General features: G+C 33.5%; 2 protein-coding genes across 5 annotated transcripts; one reads left to right on the top strand and one right to left on the bottom strand.

The window, feature by feature from the left end:
* The first annotated feature begins 4,322 nt into the window (after nt 1-4,322).
* On the top strand, nt 4,323-9,847 carry LOC100816115 (THO complex subunit 5A). Its single transcript, XM_003523886.4, has 8 exons — nt 4,323-4,876; nt 4,952-5,242; nt 6,425-6,761; nt 7,038-7,375; nt 7,487-7,737; nt 8,040-8,604; nt 8,685-8,816; nt 9,067-9,847. Exons 1-8 carry the CDS (start codon nt 4,646-4,648, stop codon nt 9,328-9,330), a joined length of 2,409 nt encoding a protein of 802 aa, XP_003523934.1. The 5' UTR covers nt 4,323-4,645; the 3' UTR covers nt 9,331-9,847.
* A 717-nt stretch (nt 9,848-10,564) lies between these two features.
* On the bottom strand, nt 10,565-15,332 carry LOC100819313 (bZIP transcription factor TRAB1). Of its 4 annotated transcripts, none has more exons than XM_006577964.4 (5): nt 15,170-15,330; nt 13,457-14,703; nt 12,324-12,395; nt 12,173-12,202; nt 10,565-10,851 (listed from the first exon to the last, which is right to left on the bottom strand). In XM_006577964.4, the coding sequence occupies exons 2-5, from the start codon at nt 14,531-14,533 to the stop codon at nt 10,777-10,779; spliced, it is 1,254 nt and encodes a 417-aa protein (XP_006578027.1). In that variant the 5' UTR covers nt 14,534-14,703; nt 15,170-15,330; the 3' UTR covers nt 10,565-10,776. The 4 variants fall into 4 exon arrangements, 3 of the variants coding, with proteins under 3 accessions (XP_006578027.1, XP_003523938.1, XP_014629941.1); XM_003523890.5 differs by having other exon boundaries at nt 13,457-14,558; XM_014774455.3 differs by lacking the exon at nt 15,170-15,330 and adding an exon at nt 14,827-15,161.
* Nucleotides 15,333-23,998: the final 8,666 nt, after the last annotated feature.

The raw sequence follows: 23,998 nt of genomic DNA, 5'->3' as shown, positions 1-23,998 counted from the left end.
CTCCCCCGAACACAAGTTCAAGATCATCACAGGATCCAAACACAACAACACACAAGGAGTGAGTTATCACATTCCTAGCTAATAGAGAAACAAGACAATTAAATATACATATTATATAAATGAGATACCACTTGCTTAAACATAACTCACGTAACTTCACCACTTCATCATTCAAAAATCACTTTTCAATTATCAATCACATTACACAAGAATCCCACACTTCGATCAAGATATAATAACACATCAATTAGCAAGCATATGCAATAGTTATGCTAAGACTCAATCCTACATGCAATGTGGTACCATGTCAGTGAAAAACCACCCTGGGGCGCTTAGGAGTACATAACAAGACACACCACACAATGGGTTTGTCAGGTCACTCTCACTAAGTAAGATCATAGGGAGACCAGTCAGGGTCACGATGTTTTGCGAGAATGCTCCAACCATATGAGATCAGCATAGGCTTAAAGGAGCACTCAAACCCGGTGACCCCCAAGGCCTACACTCCGAAGAATCCGTCAGGGCCTCTCCCTCCTGATTCAGGTCCAACCCCTAAAATAATTTTTGCATGCAGACACTGCTCATGAATTATACAATACCCACGACCTTACACTCGTGTTTTAAATACGTTCAACACAATCGCACTATGATTTAACACTGGCTCCTAAATAGGAAACCTACATTTTCTCTTTAACACTGCGCATCAACGCTTTTCTCAAGATAACACTGGTCGGGTTATTGTACAATTCATAGCTTACAACACAAGTAATTTCACATCAAGTGTTAACTACACACTTATCCACAACTAGAACTCATTCACAATTTCACTTCTCATAGTGTGACAATCCACCATCACATGTTTACACGTATCTCACAAATTAACACATGTTTAACTTTACACTTATACTCAATCTCAATAACAATATTATAATCTCAAAGCAACATATTCTTCTACAATTCATCACATACTCACAATTTGAATCATCATTTCATATCCTCAATATAACAATTTATATAAAACACTATCACAACATTAAGACTAAAACCCCTTAACTAATATTACACAATTATATCAAAATCATAGGTCGAAACATACAAATATCAAGAGCACAATTTATCAAGCAATCTTCATTAGGACATCAATATTTTATTTATAATCAAAGGAAAAATTGTAATTTAAAAAAACATTCCAAAATAAAACCCCAATTTAATCCTCTAAGGATCCCTACACATGTTCTCACTAATCCCCAACCGTGAATAACTCATCCCTTACCTCTGAGCGGACTCACGTGTCTTCAGCCAGGGATAGCAACATCTCTAGCGGTTCCCTGAAATTCTTTCAGTTATTCCTCCGACTGCTCCGATAGAATTCCTCAAACGTCAGAGAGACGGAGAAGAGATTGAAACCTCCACTTATACTGTCTTCATGCGATTCCTTTTTCTCCCTCCACGAATATTGTCTCGCAAATCCCAACGGTGGAAGCGTGCGGAATTGAATTTCGAACAACATATCCAAATTTCACAATAATCCAACGGTTAACGAAATTGGGATCGTAGTTTTACCAAGACAGCTCTGGGTTTCTACGGGAAAGAAAAAGGCTACAATGCGAAGGTTTTTTCTCTCAGTTCAGACATGATATCGAAATTCCCAACGGTGAGAATGCTCGGAATTCTGTTGCGAACATGATACTCAAATTTCACGACGATCCAACGGTGAACGGGTTCGAGATCGTCATTTTTCTGAGACTGGTTTGGTGGACTGCGGGAAAAAGAAAGGGTTTTGAGAGGAGAAGGGAAAAAACGAAAATGAGGCCAAAAGGAGGCAGCTGACTTAACATAACTATTTATACCTAGGGTACTCAGCCTATTATTTGCTCTATATTTATTTATTTATTTATTTATTTTTACTAAAAAGCTTTTTAAATTTATTTACGAAAAATTGGGATGTTATAGTGGTTACTTTTGTTGTTCTACTATATAGGTAGATTACATTTGAAGTTTTGAACAGCACACAGTCATGTAGGGAGGAGGAAAAAAATACAAAAAAGATCTTATTTCTAAAAATTGGCCTACTTACATATACTTTTACACATTTGAATCCCAACTCCCGAGGATGACCGAACATGGGGCTTAGATTTTATGATATCGGAGACTTTCAACGAAGGTGCCATGGATAGCAAAACGTGACAACACCTATTTTGTCAACTGTTGTGCCCCTTTCAATCATTAGCATGTGGCCCATTGAAGAATCCTTTGGAAACCTGGTCGAGGATGTAAAAAGTCTTGTACCAAAATGCATAAGAATGAACAAGGAAGTCATTCGTACAAAATTTTCTAAACAAGTAGCAAAGGAAATAATAAGCTTGAGCCTATCAAAACTAGGGGGAAAATAGAGGTTGAATTTTAGAGAATGAAGCAAGAGCGTCCAACTAGCCAAACCTTTTCATTTATCAACAATCTCAAGTACATTGATGAAAATCCGAAGTTTTCAAATTTCAAAATAGTAGACTATTATATGGGAGAGCATGTTGCTTTATGAACTTTCAAACCCAAATTCAAGAATTACAAAAGAGGTGATTTCTAAATTAGAACAGGTTTGCAGAGAAACTTACCCACCATCACTCAAACATGAAAGAATGCTTAAAAGGCATGGCAAGTGAAAAAACCACTCAAAGAACGCATCTGGCTGGTTCTGAGCTTCTGCCAGTGAATAGGGCCCTATGTTTCTTGGACCATCTTGTCACCCGCCATTGTCAAACTACTAACTTAGCATTGGCTTTGGCTCGCTCGCATTCACATTAATCACACTCAAGAGATTCGGTTTCGTCATTAGCAAAAAGAGCGTGGCAATTAATCAGTTGTATATAGTATGTCACTAGAAAATTAATCAGAATTAAAAACGCGTAATGGTTTGAAATTATTAATAATGTGACATGCTTGTATTGTATACAGGAACTAGATGTGTGGGAGTGGCACATGTGATGAGCGAGTCCCACTCTCTGACCTTTTATATTGTTTTTGAGAAAATTGAATGCAGCTTTGTCATATTTGTAATCCCTTTTGCAGGAAAATGCATATGGCTGGATCTCATCTCAGTAAATAATAATAATATTAATATGCATCAAATCATGCTTTTACAAATATTTACCGGAAAAAGCTCATTCCACGGACAAAATTAAGAGATCCAATTCCAACTATCGGTGCATGGCTGACGGAAAATTTTGGTTCCTTTTGAATCAGAAAGAACATAGTGAATGACGTCTTTTTTACTTATTACTATTTTTCTCCTTATTTAAGTCACGTCTTTTTTAAAAATTAATTAATTTAATTAATCATATTAAATCTATAAATTATTTATATTATTATTGTAAAATTATATTTTTTATTTCTTTATTTATTTAATTATTTCTTATTAATGTTTGAAGAAGAAATAATAAAATAAAAATATGTAAAAAAATTAATGCATCTAAAAATTAGATAATATTTTATAAAAAAATTCTAAAAATGATTTTATAAAATTAGATAAATATGATTTTACTAGTATCCAACCAGATACGAGTAAAAAGTAAAAAAAATGAGTAAGAAGTAATATAATTTCATTAAATATAGTTTGTCTATTTTAAATAATAATATAAATATAAATAGAATCAAATATAAAGTATAATTTATCTGAAAATTATTGTAAAAATAGCTACAATAAAAATAACAAATTTACATTCCATATCTCATATCATAAGTCATAAGTATTGATTAATTAAAAATAATCGTAAAAAATTGGGAGAAAATACAAAAAAAAAACCTTAAATTTAAGTATAAAAATATCATTTTCTTGGAAAAAAAAGGCATATATAACTGATATCGAATATCTAACATATGTTTAGCGATACTTTAAGTTCCATTTAATCTTATAAGACTTGTACTTTACTGTAATTACTTTATAAGAAATCTTCATGGAGCAGCTCTGTCTACACACAAGTCAGTCAAAGCGGAAGAGGTCATGGCTTACTTTGAGCACAACGCAATCAAGTATATTGATAGGACAATTGAAATGCAAGTTGCCATTTTAATTTTATTTCAGTTGATAATTTATAAAATTTTAATAATGGGGTGAAAAGACGAAATAAATAAGTTTCAACCTTAATTGTACAATTGAGCGTTTTCTTTAAGTTGATCCTTGATATTTTTCTGATGATGATCGATATTGACACTCTTATTACTTCAATTCCCGAAATTGATAACATTAGCTCTATGAAGCATTTTCAATCAAATAGCTTATGCAACATGGTTTCTAACAAAGTCACAAATCACAAGACGGTGACTAAAATTCTTGCTACTTGCCTTCGATCTGTTATGGAAGAACTTATAGGTCTTTTGGTAGGGTTGTTTTGTCCCTATCAACACCATTTTATTTTTTTTATGTATACATATAAATAAACAGTAGATGTAAAAATGTTTTTTTTTTTTTTTTAATTTAATCATCTCAACATTTCGAAAAATAGAACAAAAGTGAACCTCTGCGACCGCGAGTTACATTGAGAAGACGAAGCCTGAGTGTCCTCCCAGTTCTGATTGCCTTTGTGTTTAAAAGGTGGGAAGCGGAAGAAAAAAGGGGTTTAGGTCAAGGTTGTGACAGAGAAGAGAATCAATGGAAGACGGTGAGATTGAAGAGGGATCAATAGGCGGTGTAGAGGAAGAGGAACAATCACCAGAGCCTCACAAGTCGGAGGAATCGCCCTACCAAATGTTGCGCAACAGCAAGGCCTCCGTACAGAACATTGTCGCCGATATGCTCTCCATTAAAAAAGAGGGTAAACCCAAGCAACTACTTCGAGATCTCGTTACTCAGATGTTCCTACATTTCATCACTCTCCGCCAGGTACTCTACTCAATTCTTCCACTCTCCTTCTCTAATCTAGGGTTTCTAACTCTCTCTCTCTACGTTTGTTTTTAGGCAAATCGCAGTATTTTGCTGGAGGAAGACCGCGTGAAAACCGAAACGGAGCGTGCCAAGGCGCCGGTGGATTTCACCACGCTGCAGCTTCACAACCTCATGTACGAGAAAAGCCACTACGTTAAGGCGATCAAGGCCTGCAAAGACTTCAAGTCCAAATATCCTGACATTGACCTTGTTCCTGAGGAGGACTTTTTCCGCGACGCTCCTCAAGATATCCAGGACTGCTTCTTGTCCAACGACGCCGCGCACAATCTCATGCTCAGAAGGCTCAATTTCGAGCTATTCCAGGTGACTATGCAATATTATTCTCTTGCAAAAAATTTAACCTTGGGAGTATGCCTCACAATTTGCAATTAGGTTGCTTGAAAAATTTAGTTGATGAAATAGAAATAAGTGTGCGTTATGATTATTATATATTTTCTTATTACATTGGCTTCTAGCAAAAGTTTATTGCAGTGTCACTAGTGTGCCTCTGCCCTCAATATAAGTTTTGCATTGATAAGCTAAAAGCAAGGTTTTAAATTGTGGTTGCGGTTTCATAGCAATCCTTGATATTGTGAGAAATTGCGGATAAATGATGCCACAAAGACCCCCAAAGCATTGATGTTGTGTCTGAAACCGTGGTTGCAGACCGATTTTTAAAACCTTGGCTAGAAGTTAATGCATAGTGAGAAGGGATTGTAGGATAAACACAAGGGAGGCTTTTGTTGCTGCATCTCTGTGTTTTTGGAGACATGTTTGGATTTGATTCTCATTTTATTTGGAAGCGTATATGTTGTGCTTACCTGTTAAATGAGTGTCATCATATCAATTTTGTGAATCTTTTAAATAAGCATCTTGTGTCATAAGATAAGCTAAATAACCTGTAAACAAGTTCTTCCAAACACATCCTGAAAATGAAATAGAGATGAAACAAATAAAGCAGAAAGAAATAGGAATGGATAAAAGAAATAGAGTGAAAAAAGGTACATTGGTTGGCTGAAAAGAAATAAGAAGGAAAGTGTCAGAGAAATTTCTCTGTTTGTTTGGATGAGTGGAAGAGTAAATAGAAATAAATCAAATAAAAAGTGTTTTTAATAATATTTTATTTTTTTTCTTGGCATCAAATGATTTATATTGTTATGTTATAAAAAATAAACAAAAAAAGCAAATAAAAATCAGGCTTCCTCCTAATTTCACCACAACTTAAGGGCAAAGTGTTTTCATATATAGCACCACATTTAAAATTACGTCCTTCCTTTTTTCCTCTCAAGCAAACAATGAAAGTTTTGGTATTTGTATCCTATTGCCTTCCTCTCCATTTTCTTCTCTATTTTCACTCATGACTCATCTGAACATAGGGTTAGATTTGGAAAATTCTTTCACAGGTCCATTTATCTATTATTATTGCTTTAATAACTTGCCTTATTTGAATTTTGTTACAAATAGCACAAGATATGCTTACAATTATTATTTGCAATTTTGTATCAGCGCAAAGAACTCTGCAAACTTCATGAGAAATTGGAACAACAAAAGAAAATCCTTTTGGAGACTATTGCAAACCGAAAGAAGTTCCTGACCAGTCTCCCTTCACATCTAAAGTCTCTCAAGAAAGCCTCCTTGCCTGTACAAAACCAGCTAGGGCTTCATCATACAAAGAGATTAAAGCAGCATCATTCAGCAGAGTTGCTTCCTCCAGCTCTTTATGTGATTTACTCACAGCTGTTGGCTCAAAAGGAGGCCTTTGGAGAACCCATTGATCTGGAGATTATAGGAAGCCTGAAGGATGCTCAAGCTTTTGCTCGTCAACAAGCTCACAAGGACACTGGTAACTTAAACCAATGGTAGATTGATAGATTTTGAAATTTATTGTTTGTTTTAATACTAACGAGTAAGTCGGGATAAAAGTAAAGTAAAGGAAGTTTATTACCAGTATTGAAGTACTACCATCTGTCATGTTTATTAATGGTCTTCGGTTCATGTTTCTTTGGGATGTGACTGACATGGATTTTGAATATCTATACCAAGTTCAAATTAATTTCTGTTATTTTCTGCATACCAGAATGGTAAACTTAAGGATTCTCTACGATGTTTAATTACTCAGACATTTCCACTACCGTGGAGAGTTCCAAATTGGAAGATGATGCTCCTGATGAAGAAGAAGATGGTCAGAGACGGAGAAAAAGGCCAAGGAGGGTTCAAGCCAAGGAGAGCCTTGACCAGGGGGGAATATATCAAGTTCACCCACTAAAAATCATTATCCATGTGTATGAAGATGAGGCTTCGGGTCCTAAATCTGCAAAACTCATTACTCTAAGGTTCGAGTACTTGGTGAAGTTGAATGTTGTATGTGTTGGAATAGAAGGATCTAATGATGCTCCAGAGAATGACCTCTTATGCAATTTATTCCCTAATGATACGGGACTTGAGCTTCCTCACCAGGTTTTGGTGTCTTCTTTACACAGTTATTGGCATTTTTTTTCTCCATATCATTCGTTTATTATCTAATTTATTATTTATATGCCATTTATTTCTATTTGAATCGTGTTGCAGTCAGCCAAACTCTTTGTTCAAGATGCTATAACATTCAATACTCAAAGAACCTCACGTCCTTATAGATGGGCTCAGCACCTGGCAGGGATTGATTTCTTGCCTGAGATGTCTCCCTTGCTTCTTACTGACAACAGTGGAGCAGCCAAGAATGAAAATGTTATATCTGGTCTTTCACTATATCGCCAGCAGAACCGAGTACCGACAGTTCTGCAGAGAATTCGTGCAAGAAGAAAAGCTCAATTGGCCCTTCTGTGAGTCACTGTTTTAGTATGATTGCAGTTTTAAAATGTAAAGGGCCTTTCTTGATATTCAAATATTCAATAAAAAAAAAAACATAATTTGATCAACTGAAAATTTGCTAGTGGGCCTTGCTTCGCTTGTGTTGTTATTGCATCATAGTATTGTTTCTTTGTCCCATTGTGAATTCTGGTTGTACATATCCTGAATTTGGTAAAATTTCATTCTATTTTCGAGAATCTCTGTTTATCTTGCTTACCAATGTGGTTGAGCACACTTCAGTTCAGATTTGTTGAGTTCTTTCACTGGCTTACAGGGAACAGCTAGAATCTCTCACTAAGCTAGAGTGGCCTCGTTTGCCCTGCAAAAGTGTTCCATGGGCTTTACACACTCCTTTGTGCAATTTGGACAGTTGGTCACCTGTAAAACTTCCACCTGTACCTAGAGAGTCCTCATCTCCTGCTGTCATAGATAAAGAAGAGCATATTCAGGAAGCAATGGATGCTGATGTAATTGAACGATCTGGTGCCACAAAAGCAGAACCAGAGAGTATAACAGAAGATGGGGAGCTTCCAACGTTGCTTCCTAAAGTGTCTAAGCTTGGCCTTTCCGCACAACTGAACTTAATTTCAAAAAGTATCGTTCCTCCACTCAATAAAATCAGGTCACAAAGTTTCAAAAAGATTGATGATAGTTCTGATTTCTTGCTGGATACTGAAAGTGATCTTGATGAGCCGGCACAGATTGAACAAGAACATGAAAAATCCAATTATCATGCCAGAAAGTCTGTTTCATGGATGAATTACGGGCTCAAGGAATTTCACTTAGTTATTTGCAGAAAAATCGGTACAGATGAGAGCAATTTGAATTTAGAAGCCAAGGTAAATAAAACCCTCTCCTTTATCTAAGTTGAATTCAGCAATCTATTGCCATTTTCATCTAGACTTTTACTTTTTGACAGATCCAGATCAGTATGGAATATCCTCTAAGGCCTCCTCTTTTTCTATTGAGCATTAGTTGTATATCGTCTGGGGAAAACCATGATGAGACAGGATTGGAGTGGTACAATGAACTTCGTGCAATGGAAGCAGAGGTGAGTAACTGATCACTCAAGATGTTACTGCGGTAAAATTATTAGACTGTATCTAGTGGATATGATTCTTCAAGGAATGGGAATCATGAAATGGTAATACATTTCAATAATTTAGCTTCTTAGAACCACTGGTCACTATATGTTTGTGATAGAAAATTGTGACCCATCTCTGCATCATGCACATGTTACCTATTTACTTGATTTTCTCCTACTCATGGTGCCTATTTGTGCTTCCCTTTCTAAATTGTAGGTCAATCTACACTTACTAAAGATGTTAACTGTCAATCAAAAAAATTTTGTATTGGCTCATCAAGTGAGTTGTCTTGCTATGTTGTTTGACTATTATTTGGATGAGGCATCCCCATCATCTGAAAGGACAAATTGTACTTCCGTGGTTGATGTTGGCTTATGCAAGCCTGTTTCTGGTAGATTCCTGGGTAGATCTTTTAGAGGAAGGGATCGCAGGAAGATGATCTCATGGAAAGACATGAAACTTAATTCCAGCTGTATCTAATAGTGGTAGGTTCCTGTCTGGATCTTCCAGAGGGTAGGATCAAATTGATCTTATGTGAAGATACCCCTCCAAATTGTCCCAAGCAGGAATGTTCAGCTTTGGAGGTGACAAATGGATGCTACGGAATATGGTACCGCAAGGATAATGATGTTGTACCTCTGTAATATGCGTTGAGCCAACCGTGCAACTTCATTGTTCTTGACTCTACAACCAAAAAACTGACTGGGATACTATGATAGATTTTGAAGGGGTCATTTTTGGTGTTTGAGTGTTTGTTATTATGCTTTAATTTCTGGCAAATGCAGCTAGTTGGGTTCCAGTATAAGAGCAGGCATCATGGGTGGAATTTAAGAGTTGTACATTACTAAGGTCTACTACATAGTTGTTGTAGACTTGTAGTATTTTCTTTTATTGGTTATATTTAATTCTTTCCATTCTGAATCCGAGATTCCCTAGCAAAGACGAGATGATTTCCTGTCAGCGGAATTTTTAAGAATAAAGGACATTATTACAACAAGTAGGTTGTATTGTATGTTACTGCAATACATCTTTTTTGCACTAGGATTTTACTTTTGATTTATTGTCTTAGGAGCTCATAATTTGAGCTTGATTCTGCTATACAGCGCAGGGTGATAAATAGGGAGAAAGGAAAACGTAATAAAGTTAGGGATTAAATTAATTGGTGCATATTAAAGTAAAAGACCAAGCCGACTAATAGTTATTATAGTTAGGAGCGAAATGACTAGTCTTTTAAATTGATAAATCGTTTAGATATTAAAATGACTTTGACAGATAACTATTTCAATTTTTTTTATAAATTCAAGATAATAATTTCAAAGTTTTTTTTTTTTCTTTCACTTACTAGGTAACGTTACTGCCACACAGTACATGTTCGTATATCTCGAGGACACTGACCGTATTTTAGGTAACACGGTGATCCAAGAAGCAGCTAATAATTATTTTTTTACGTGATTTTGTTCTGGATCCCTAATGCTGAAGCAAACACCCACTAGTTTGGTTTACTTAATTATTTCATCCACCTACAGAACAGGTAAGATACGCTCTCGCAGAGAACTGAAAAGGTATCTGACTCTTCATTCACAGATGGAAATGATAAAGTGGGAGGTGGCGTAACTCGTAAGTCACTGGTCTAAACTACTGTTAATATAGTGCTTATTTTGGACACAATCTCACCGAATCAAATTCAGCGAAAGTGCTATACTGCAAAAGAAGATTGTCTAACCAATGATGGCAAGAAATTGGACGTGTGCTGAAACATATTCTCATGGTACTATGATACCCTCCCTAACATGAGTCCAAAAGAGAAGTAAGTCGTGAAAGTTTTCAAGTGCTAATCTAAAAACTACTACAGCCTCAATCTACAGAATACGTTTTTATAATTATGTACATATATTTTAACGCTGCAATCATAGTCCAATCTTCACTCTACCACGGACCAGTTTGTGTTCTTCTTAGGCGTCTTCTCTTCACTTCTCGTTGCAAATTCATCATTTCCTTAACCTGCAACATCACCAAATGCCAGGAACTTCAGTACTAAGGTGGCATCAATTGTAACCCCTTACATGATAAACTTTGAATCAGTTTGTCCTAGCATATATTACAGTAACAACTAACAACTGCTTTCAAGTATCACAATTTTTTACAGGAAGAACAGAGATACAATCTAATGCATTACATGTTAAATGCAAATAGTCCTAACATAACACAACGAAGCAGATAAGAAAACATTCATCAAAAAAGAAATTGCCAATATGACATGCTAGTTCATAATCACTCTTACCGTACTCATCAAAAGAATTCCAAATTGAGGCCTAGACATACTAATATGATGAAAAATTAGAATCATGTGATGGTTGGATATAGATATCAAACAAGGAATATAAAACACAAAAATTTACCCACCCCCAAAATATCCGAACTGGTAACACAGGTTAATCCTTCTTTTTTTTTTTTTGACATAATACATAGAAACTGATCTGTGAACTCGTTTATACGGGTTGAAAATGAGCTCAAAAAACATAGTGCATTAACATTGGATTGTTATTGTCTCTTTCTCTTCTGTAGCCTTTCATGTGATACTAATGTAAGATAGATGATTACTTGTTGAACAGGATTTTCAGTTCAGTTACATAATATTACATTAAAACGTATTTCTTACTAGGTTTGTAGATAAAATGATCATCAAATCAATTCAACAACCATCAAGGAAGTACAAGACAGAAGAAAAAACATGTCTGGAGAGACAAAGGCTCGTGACTACAGAAAAGTGCTACAAATGCCATCCTTACAGAAAATACATTGACAGTCAGATACAAATGAACTTAGAGACTTATTTTAATAATTGATGGCATGGCAAAATTAATGAAAGAACCTAAATTAGGCAGTAGTTCAAAGCAGGTATATCATCATCATATCATCGTTATGCACCAAACCAACCACCTCATTCATCACCACATATTGAACATGGCAAGCACACCAACTTGTGCTGATTGGCATATCTTATGACCAAATATTGTCTTCAGAATGACCTTTTTCAAATCCTCCATTGGTTGGAGTATAATTTTTGTGGGAAAAAATGGCCTTAGTTGAGGACTGACAAAATAGTATGCAATTATGTGTGGAAAACTAAACCATGATTCATGATTTATTAACCAATTTTGTCATGAAATGGTGCATAAGGTTACGGTTCTTGATCCTATGAAAAGTACACACTTGTATATAATTAAGGTCTATGCCAAATACTTAGCAATGACTGATGAAAAATAAAAAGGAGAAAAAGGAATGCTGTATAAGAAAGAAACAAAACAAAAGCCCAACTTACTTGATTTTTCTGAATTTCCATAATTTCTGCCTGCAGTACCCAAATAAATATCGATTAGGGAAAAATTTCATGTGAGTGAACTTAAGCTATAAATTCATGTACATGTGAGTGCCTGCATCTGTATGTCACATGTGGCAATAGCCAAAGTTACCTGTTTTTTCTGAAGTTCTTGGTTCTCCTCTTTTAACTTAGCAACTTCTGCTTCTAATTCCATGGTATAAGCCTGGAATAAATGAAAATAAAAATGTTAGACTGAACTTACAGCAGATAACTACATACATTTTACAAAATTTCCACCTGCACTTCCTTCCCCAGTCCCCACTAAAATCCATTTACAAGGCAAGGTAATACATATTTACTTATGATATGCTTCTGTGTATTTTATGATGGTCCAACTGTTAGTGATGTTCCCCAATCAGTTGTTCAATTACCTTGTATAACCTGGATCTTTACAACTTCTCATGATTGTAACTTCTCAAAATCTTTCACCTATCATCAGGTTAGATCGCTATCATATTATCATTCTGCTGCATAATCTTTCATGGTATACAGCATGTTCACAGAGGATAAAAGCAGAACGTCAATGGCTGAGCAGTATTACTATTAGTAAAGCAATAACATGACGCAAACCGTTATCATTTTTTTTTTTAAATGATTGTATATCAATAAACCCTATTAATATAAAATTATGTGGTATATTTTCATGAGAAAAGGCTACAGTAACTCCTCTCTCCCTTCTTTTACTGTGCTACTGGAAGTAAAACCTACAGCTGAACAGCAGGCATTTGATTATCTGACGCCAGTAGATGGAGGTCGCAAGACCAAAGATGAGTTACAAACAAACACGAGTTTTCATTCACTTTGGTAAAAGGAGACTAACTGACTGAGGAAGTATTTGGAAGAGCTTCTATCGAGCTTATTTAGGTTCATCTTATCATTAAGTATTTAAACCTGAAAATTAAAGGTGTTTGATTAAGCATGTGAAAGTAGCTTATGACTGTCCTAAAGCTCTAATGTTAGCTGAAACTCATCAAAATAAGCTAATTGAATTAAGCCCTTATGACATAGCCTCCTATATGACAAGCTTTTAACTAAATTGTTTAGTCAAACATGCCTATATAAAACAAGATAAAATCAATTGCATCAATCAGACAGTCGCTTGATGTTCATATATAACTAGAGAAGTTAAATTTGTATTCTTCCATCCAAGTAAGTGTTCATTTGAATAAGCAAATGCTAGAAAAGAACGATTGCTAACTTTAGGATAATAGAACAAAACATCACCTGTTTGCGAGCCCGCGACCTGGCAGCTGACTCTCTATTCTTTATCATCCTTCTCTGCCTCCTCTCAATCACCTTCTCCACAGCTCCCCCGTTCTTCCTTCCTCGCAGACTGCCATTAAAGACATAAGGAACCGGCGACACAGACGAGGAATCGCCATTGCTCTTCCCAATCCTATCACCAGAGGACAGCTGGTTAGCAGCAGGAGAGCCAGTAGCTACATGAACAGACCCAGGTGCCAACCCAACCATACCAATCCCTCCACCTTGCACACTCAAACCCTGATCACCAAGCCCCACAACCCCACCCCTCACCATTCCCTGAGGCATCTGAGCAGCTGCATAAGACATAGCACTCTGTTTAGGAAATATCTGCTGCTGTTGTTGCTGATGCTGATGCTGATGCTGATGCTGAGACTGTGGACTCTGCATCTGTGGCTGCTGATTGGATGTTCTCACCCCATTAACATTCAAAGGCAAGTTAGCAGAAGGCTGAAGACCCACCAGCGGATCATTGTTCAACCGGTTACCCATCAAACCGGTAGCAGCAGCAACCTTGTTCCTCTGCTGAAACCCCAACCCCAAACCACTATTATTCCCAACGCGAGACAGATCTACGAAAACGCTTTCGTTTGGTTTGGCATCTTCTCTAACAACACCAGCTCTGACCAAAAACTCCTCCAACGTCACCTCTCCCAGCGTGGGCTCCCTCTGCGTCTGGGCCAAGTTGGGCCCACCGTGGTCTTTCGAAATGTCCTTCCAAACCTCATCAACGGTCTTCTGGCTTAGGGTCCGCGGCAACGTCAGCGACCCCTGCCGCTGCAAATGGCTGACGCCGGCGCCGCCGTCATCGGCGGCCACTCCCGCCGACGCCATTGTCTGAACCTCCTCCGCGGTCCAGATGTTCTTCAGCAACTCGTCCATGTTCATGGACCCAAAGTCCTTCCCCGAACCTCCCATGCTGTTCATGAACTCGTCGAACGTCAGCGAGTACACCGACGGCTGCCGCGTCAGCGAGAAGTTCCCCGCCTGTCTCCCTCCGCCGCCGCCGGCCTCGTTTCCAAAGCTCTTGAAATTCATGCCCGGAAATCTGAGCAGTCTCAACCTGATCCAAATCCAAATCTCAATCCCTCCACTCCTCCTAAATTCCAAAACTAACACCAATATCTGATTTTTAATCTTCTACCAAGAAATTCAGAAAACCATAGATTATGCTACAAAGCACAAACTATTTACATCCAAATTAAAACCTAACAAAAAAAAAAAAACCAAGTTATGCTGAGGTTGCAAGAATAATCAAAGTTTTTTTTTAAAAAAAAAAAGTGATCAATCTGATGTGAGTGAGGTACAGTTGGATTGTGTCCTAAACTTACATTTTGTTTTGGTAACCTATTTTATCTATATAGCGGTTGGACAGGTAAAAATTAATTCAAACTTTAACAGTATTAATATGAAACAGTCCTAATAAAAACATGAGTTGAGTTGAGATCCTCCTAATTGAAATAGTTTGAATTTGAACCCCTAGTATACTACTAGCCAAGTATTCATGGTAAGATTATATTCGTGAGCTAACGCTCCTCCTAGCTAAGACAATTTCTGCGTGTGCGTTTTTAAGGGGATATATATAAGAAGAAGAAAAAAAGATAGGGTAGAATAAGAATTGAAGGAGAAAAGAAAAGGGGGAGAAATCTGAAGGGAGGGAGAGGATTTAGTTACCTTAGGACGGTTTGTTTGGTATTTAATTTGATGTTACTTAGGTATTCCTGATTTGGTACGATGAGAGTTGAGAGTTGAGAGTTGAGAGTTCCTCCTTCCTCGGTTTCTAAGGGCGTGGTGGATGCGCCAAGTGTCCTAATGTCTTTTCGTTTTCGCTTTTCAACACAGCTACTACAGTAGTATTTTATTTCTTTTATAAGATACTACTTGTTATTGTAGCATGTAAGTCGAGTTAAATAACATATTCCATTCAATCAAAAAAAAAAAATTGGATTATGTTTAGTAAAGTTTGAATAATTTTTTGTTAAACCCGAACAGAATTGATTTGATCAATGACTAACTGGATTAGGTCAAGTTAACCGAGTAAAAGAAAACTTGAACATTCTTTTAAACTTTCTAAAACACTTGTAAGTTTTCGAATTTAAAATTGAAAAGTCATTACGTGAACGAAAAACTGATAAATTTAAACGATTTAAACTACAAGGTCATCAAAATGTAAATCAATATATTTATATCCAAGTCAAATCAATTCAAGTTCGCAAGTTACTTAAATAAGTAAACATTCTTCAATTGTTAAATATTTGTTTCCTCCAAAATATTTAGTGAACCCTTAAAAAAACTAATCTATTGATGTAAATATTAGATTTCCTCTTTTATAAGAAAATCTTTTTATTCTTCCTCTCAAAAAAAAAAACCTCCTCTCAACAAAAAGAAAATCTTTTTAATGCAATGTCAACTAATTGCGTTTAATTAATATATTTAAAAACACTACTATTTATTGATTGTTAAGGATTTCATTAGTTCATAGTTTTCTAATCAAATTTCAAATATTACGTTAATCAGATATCATAATAATCTTTATTGATTCCATTTTAAAATTTTAGACAATACATTCGATTGATACAGTTCTTATTATAATTATAAATTTTCCATCATATTTTAATTTTATTTTAGTTTTGTTTCAAGAAATGCTTCTTGATTATTTATTTTTTTCTAAAAGTAAACTCACTTGATATCTTTTTCAAATTTTACCGAAAGTAAAGGATTTTGTCTCTATGAAAACAGAGATTAACTTTTAAGACTATCATGTAAATATTATTTATTAAAATTTAAATAATTTTATAATTTATGATATATTTATTTAGTTATTTTAAATAATAATATAAAGTTATTTTCAATCTTTAAAATATATTTCTTGCTTTAAAAAATAAAATATGGAAAACACACATACGACATACTATTGTGATCCAATTTTATTTTATTATATAATGTAAGCACTATGCACACGCAGTGATTAAAATTAAAATAGTATGACTTTATGAGATCTTATTAACGAATATTTTAATGATGCTAATTAATAAATAGTTTGTCTTAAAATCATAAAAATACACTAATATCATTAAATGCTATGTTTTCTATGAAAAAAATTAAACAATGATAATAAATCTACTTAAAATATTAATCAAAGTATCTAACAACATTAAAGTGTTTGAATTTTGAAATACACTATTCGCATTATTTCTACTACTAGTTTAATAATAAATTTTAATAAATATAATCAAAAATTAAAAATATTGATTAAAATGGATCTAGAATTTTTTTTTTAATCGGTATTTCTAAAGCAGTCGTCATGGTTGTCTAAATATTACTATTATTATTAGGGTTTAATAATAGTATTATGAGAAAGACATAATAATGGAGGTTGCAGACTGCCGACTTGGACACGTGTACCAATGAAAAAAGGATTATGTGTGATGTGATACCGACCAATAGGATTGCGCTTTCTGGGAGAATCTCAGCCGTACACGTTTCTTTTAAAGGTGTGGTCAGCAATCCCTGCTTTCTTACACTAAACACTGTCCTTCCACCCAAATTCAAAAAATGAAACAAAGTGCGTGACCATAAGACTTTGTTTGCTATCTCGGAGAAAAAAGAATATCTATCATAAAAGTTGTGAAAGAAATTAGAGGGGGTAAAGTATAAGGAAATTAATTATCATATGATAAAATAAATAATGTTTTGTATTTACTTAATTTTATTATAAAAACACTTATACATGAAAACAAAATTTTTGGAAAAAAGGTTTTTTCTTCTTAGTTTTATATCTCACGATTAAAAAACATAAAAAATGTAGATAACAAGTCTAAAAGAATTTATACCCAAAGTCCAAACCTCATCCATAGTGAAATGAAATCTTACCATTTTTTTTCTATTTTACATTGCTGATAAATTAAGTTCATACGGATTTATTCAGATGTTTTACATGATAATGCAGTGGCTCGTAGGAATTGAATGAGGAAATGATTAATAATAACCAAATTTTATGTGATTCGTGTTCTTGAGATGTTCATTCAAAATTTAATGATTTTATTTAATTATTTGAGTTTGTCGGTGTAAAAAAAAAAACACGAACAAGAAAATATGACAGTGTTTGAGTATAAGATCAGTGGTTTTTCACCTACAAAGACTCAAAATGAGACAAGTTAGTGGATCTAATAATTCTTTCTCAGTGTCTTTATTAATTGTATGATCAGTATACTTGTTGCGATCATAGTATGTTTTAAGCTTAATTGTTTGTACAATTAGTACATATGTTGTGATCAATTAATTTTTGGTGTGGTTGTCGAGGATCAAACCGATTTACCGCTTGATAGGAGAGAATACTCACCACTGTACTATAACAACGGGTGAAATAATCTTACCCATTTCTTTTTATTTTCTTCTATTTTGTGTTGTATTCCTAATTGATATGCTAATTAGTTTTTCTTTCCATCCAAATTTAGTAATGAAAAAAGGAGGGACACTAACAAGGTTTGCAAAAATTGTATTATACTAAATTATATTTTCTCTCTTAAAAAATGTATTGTTGAATAAGTGTATGTTTGAGAACATATCATTTAAAAATAATCGTTTTTAAAGTCTCCCATAAATTTCTTGGTGACAAATTATTATGAATCTAAAAAAATAAATAAAGATTTTCCTTTAAAAATAGAGATTACTAAATCATGTTTTACCTCTTTTAATAATTTAATCTTTTTAATATCTGAAGCTAAAAGTCAAACCCTAATTACTACATTAAAAAAATGCAACTATCTGTTGTTTATACCAAACTTTAATAATTAAATTCTTTTTGAATTCTTTCCTTTTTTTCTTTTTATCCTTCAAAGTTCAAAGCATATATATATATATATATATATTCAACCCATTACTTGTTTAAAGAGAAAAAAAAAATAAAGTTCCAAATAAAGAGGAAAAATCTTTTAGTACTACCAGGACCAGGAGTGGGACTAGGAGGGATTAAATAATTCCTTCCAAAAAAAAATTATTTGTCAATTTTTTCATATTTTTTGAACCAAACAAGAAAATAAAAAAATTAAAGCTTTTCTTTCTAATTCAGACGGACAGGATGAGATCCTGCAGGCTGCAAGCCACATGAGATATTTATCAGGCAATGCACATACATATTGGTCCATATGTCCGCATCTCCGTTTGATGCACGTGAAAGCTTTTTGCAAACAAAAAATAAATATTTTTTTTTCAAAGAAAAAACACATACACACACATACAACAAAGAGAGCAAAAGAATTAAAATGACTGACTGTTGAGGGCCACCCTGAAAGTTTGATATTGTACTATTTTAATACTTCTATTATTATTATTATTATAAAGTGATTCATATTATTATGCTCATTTCCACAAATATATTTTAATAAAGATAGGTTATATCATTAAATAATTAATAACAATAAACAATGATATATAACTGTATATTTGTTTATATATCATGAGTTCGTCTATTTATTAAATTAATGTTAGAATTGTGTTCTTAATATTTTTAAAGATTACATTATTTATAGTAACAATAATATATTGTCGTCATACGTTATGTTTGGTGCAGTATATAGGTGGAACACTTGAAAATTATAAAATAATTAATAATTTCGCCCATCATGTCACGAAGGTGTTTATATACAAGACTTTTTTCTTTTTTTATATATAGATATGGGCGATCTACAAATTTTGAAATTTAATAATCATTTTCTTCCGTTCAAATGATTTTTCTTTTATTGGAATGTTTCAAAGCTGAAAAGGATATATGAATTCTTTGGGTAATACGTGTCGAATAAGAGTTGTCCATTATCTTTGTAGTAAGACTCAGATCCAATCCAAAGTCGAGAATAAAATACAAAATGATTACGAATGGCTAAGTGTCAAATTAAGTGCAACGGTTTTTGGCTCTCTGCATAATAATATATGGTCCACTAAACATTATGTTGCAAATTAATTGGAAGATATGTTTTCATTTCTGTACCCACTCTTAGTACATGCTCATCCCGAACAATCCTGTGTCATTTCTCACGCGTGTCTATTCATCCCTATCCATAGTGGTGAATTGTTTTTTTTACATTTCAAACATTATTTGAAAAGAAAAATAAAGCATCTTTATATATAAGAAATATAAAGCATAACCACACATTGTCTGATTTATTCTTAGGGTTTAACTTAATTTAATAATGATGTTTCCTGTTATAAGAAAATGATGTCTCCATTTTTGCTTTCATTGATTAAACAACTAGATGATATTGTGCCTTCTTCAACTCAGCAATAGGTTGTGGTGGATTTCTAATTTTGTGCCGCTAGCTGTGCCTAATTCAATTCAATTTAAATATTACTGTAAAAAAACAAAACACGTTATTTAATATAGGTATCGAGGCATTTGACTTTTGAAATTTTTGGTCCCGATTTTAACTTTTGTGTGTGTGATACACGAACACGTAATATTATAATTGTCGTTAAAATTTATAGTACCTAGTGACAGAATATAATAACTTGTCACATCAAATTCGAGCGACATTGAGTGATTAACTTAATATTTTTAATTAAAATAAAATATTAATGTCGTGTTTATATGAATAAACGAGCAAAAAACTATGTTGAAACAAATTAAATTAAAAAAAAACTAAAATAATTCCACTTATATCTTCTCTATAATTAACGCAAGAGTCTATGATACATAATTATCAACACATGCCTGCAAACCTACTTCTTACCTAGAATTAACAAAAAGGAGATAAGGATTTCCTGATTCTTGTAGTCAAACAATTAAGCTAAACTAGTTGCCAATAACCTCATCCACGCAAATTTTAATATTTTATATCCATTTCTATCGTTAGTTCACTCTCAAATTAAAGAAGTGGGTTTTGAGATGTTCTTGCTCCTCACGTCTGAAAATTTCCGATTCACAACTATTTTCTAAATGTATAAGATCATTGATCAAAATTATTTCTCTTCAATGCCTTGTTTTAAACTCAGTCCACACCACCATCTAAGGCCTAACACAGTTAGTAAATAGTTTGTTTTAAATATGCTAACTACAGTTTAATCCTTGATTGTGTATATGAAAAAAAAAACATTTTGTTGAAAAATACTATATTCATTTCAAGTGAATTAGTTTTCAGAGACATACATGTGGTTGGAGAATAATTAATTAATAAAATGTGCATGCATGTAATTAAATAGAATTTAATTGGACTACACTAACAAGAGAATGTTACACTATTATCCAATTAAGTATTGTCATGTGATTGTAAATGGTAGATTTTTGTAGTAATTATTTTCAAAAAATATTTTAAAATGATTTTTAATAAGTTCATGGTGTGATAATATAATAACACTATATACTATATTAAAAACAAACGAATAATCTTAGTTTTCATGTACTCTTTTTCAAGTTCACAATATCGGTTATCCTTATCATGTTTTTTTAACTCTATCTTGAAAACTTGGTATTGACGGGTATAAACTGATAAATTTTACTGAAAAGCCGAACACCGCCATCAACTACGGGCATAAATGATTTACAATAAATGAAGCATTAGACTTTCCATGCTAAATTAGCGGGCCCAAGTCAAAGAGATTTGTGGCCTAAAAAGATCCTAATTAGCTGGTGTTAATAATAATTTTAATTTGTACTAATTGGTAACGGCATAAATACGCCAAAAAATGTATACATACATATATATAGCACGAGCACGAGATAGCTAGCGTCGTTTTCACAGGAAGCTGACTAAAGTGGTTCATAGTAGTCTTTATCTTCTTTAAAATAAAATATGTTAAAATTTGTAAATTTAAGAAGTGAATATCTATACTATACATAATGGAGTGGGGTTTAATTTGCATTTGCTTCATGGATGGGAATGGGATGAAGAAGCTTTGCAAAAGGACAAGCACCATTGCTAATTCCGCGTGACATGGCATGCAGTGGGGTTTCTTATAATTGAGTTGTGGTCTCAAATCAAAACATTACCTATGATCATTTAAACTCAAGACAGAACAAGAAGACTACATGCATGGAAGATAACTTTACTCGCTTGATGGAAAACTTTACCTATGATCCTATGGAAATTTCTTGATGTCTAGGGATTGGTTGAGGCATGCATGAGCCACTGCAATTGAACGAAACACTGAAATTATTTGTCGTTCCAGCCTATACAATAATCTTATAGGTGAATCCTTAAGTTTCTATATATCATTGACACCTTTCCTGGTACTGTTGGATTGTCTTTCTATTTTACCACTTTTAATCAAGACAAAAAAAATAAACTAGACGGAAATGGAAAAAAAAAAAAAATCAAAACAAAACAGTAGTGGTATTAAATTTACAGGTTATATCCATTCTGTTTAGTTTTTTAAACATTTAATTGATATACACAAATTTTAAATACATGACTGAAAACACAAACTAAATCTATTTACATAAATATGCTTTAAAAATATTTTATATATATATATATATATATATATGTGTGTGTGTGTGTTGTACCAATCAATTCTCATCACTCCATTTTCAAATCAAACCCGGAATATATGGAGAAGTGTTCTATTCCCTTTGTTTTGTTTTCGAAAAGGAACTTAATCAAAAACAGGGTCTTCTTCGATAATGGGTATAAATTCTTAAGGGGCTGTTTGGAAGCGCAGAAGGTGCGAAAAAAAGAGGAGATGAGCCTAAAAGTTACAAATTCATTTATGCTGTTTGACAAAAGAAGAAATAAAAGAGAAATATTAAAAAAAAAAATAGTGAGTCTCATGCTTTTGAATTTCTGCTCCCAACTGTGAAGAAATGCAAGAAAGTCAACCTTTTTTCATTTTTTACTAAATCAGCCCCGTATGAAAGCAGCACACTGCACACCAGAACATATCTTGTTCTAGTTGGAACGTTAATGCTACCATTAAAAACCAAAATAAAATTTATCATGCTACTTCATAATTGTTTTTTTTTTTTTACTTTACTTGTTATCCTAAATTGTGAGTTGTCTATTTATTTTTTAAAAATTCTAAAATTACATTGTTTTTTGTGCAGACTTTATTTACTTAGTTTTATGTTTAAGGATAAAATTGTGTTTATATTATAGATTCTCTTTTCTTCTTTTACCTACCAAACAGCTTTAATTTAAATATTTTTCTTTTATTTTTTTATTTCTCTTCACTCAAGCAATCTTAATTTTCTTCTTTTCTTTCTTCACAGCCTAATACCCGTCTAAGTTTTGGCCGTAAATTTCAAGTGAGTGTGAGACAGAGACATGTTCAGGTTGAAGCTGCTGTTGAAGTTTTTGTTTGTTTGTGCTAATAAAGTGAGACAAATAGTTTTGTAGTCAAATAACATCTAAGTTTGTGTAAAAAGAAAAAAGAAAAAATATCCAAGTTCAATGGACGATGTTAGATATTTTTAGTTTCTTTGGATAGTCAAATTTGCACCCCCTAGCATTAAAAAAAAAGAATTTTATTTAATTTTCGTAAAGTTCAATACTTTTGTTTAATCTATTACTTGTACCAAAAGTGGATACAATCTGATCTCACATAGAATGATATTATTTTGTTGCTTAAGGAAGCGAAGCAGAGTGTTCTGCATAAAGTTTGCTGGTCACCATGTCACCAACTCTGGAAAGGTCCAAATTTGTTAGGACACCTCATCACTTTTCCAGCAATGGAGAGAAAGAATAATGAACTTGATTACATGAACGGAACAGGTGTTACAAAGAGAAGAAGGAGACAAGCACTGTCAAATATAGTCCATTCCCCATTACCGTTTCAAAAAGGCACCAAAACCTTGTAATATTATATTGGGGCCAACAATATGGGAGCACTAACACGTGTCCAACCAACGCTCCTCGCTACCTGAGCCCGTAAGTGCACGCCACATGCACATCCAGCAAAGAACCTCAATGCTCTGCATCTAATGCTTTTTATCAGATTTTTTTCTGTAGATTATAATGATGATTGATATGTTTTTATTTATAAGATCTTCTCTAATTCGTTTTTTATACTATTTTTTTTACAGAATATGTTATAAATATCATATATTAACTTTGTTTTATAATCTATATTATCTCCCAACTAGGAGTTAAAGACTAATATCTATGATTGATCTCTTTAAATGGATATTATATAGACTTAAGAATCAAACTATTTAAAATATAAGATTATCTGATAATCATGTATTCGCGTTACACCATGTTAATCATATATTAGTTAATCAATTAAACAAGATTAAGCAAATAAAGTTCTAATAATTTAAAAAATAACTATAAAAAATATACAAATATCAATAAATTTAATATAATTAGTTAAGTTATAAACTTTTGTAAAGTAGTTACCAGAGTTAGTAATAAATTTGGGCTTCGCCATTTCTTTTCATTGTGAACATTAGACATCATCAGTAGAGTACGGTCATATTCGGTATGTTAATTGCATAAACGTTGAGTGGGTGTTGAAAGTTAAGGACCAATGAGAAGCTGAAAGTTCCATTTTACAAATTATATGTTTGTTGCA

The sequence above is a fragment of the Glycine max genome, chromosome 4 (genome assembly GCF_000004515.6).
Source record: "Glycine max cultivar Williams 82 chromosome 4, Glycine_max_v4.0, whole genome shotgun sequence".
NCBI lineage: Eukaryota > Viridiplantae > Streptophyta > Magnoliopsida > Fabales > Fabaceae > Glycine > Glycine max.
This window is presented reverse-complemented; position numbering and strand designations above follow the sequence as displayed.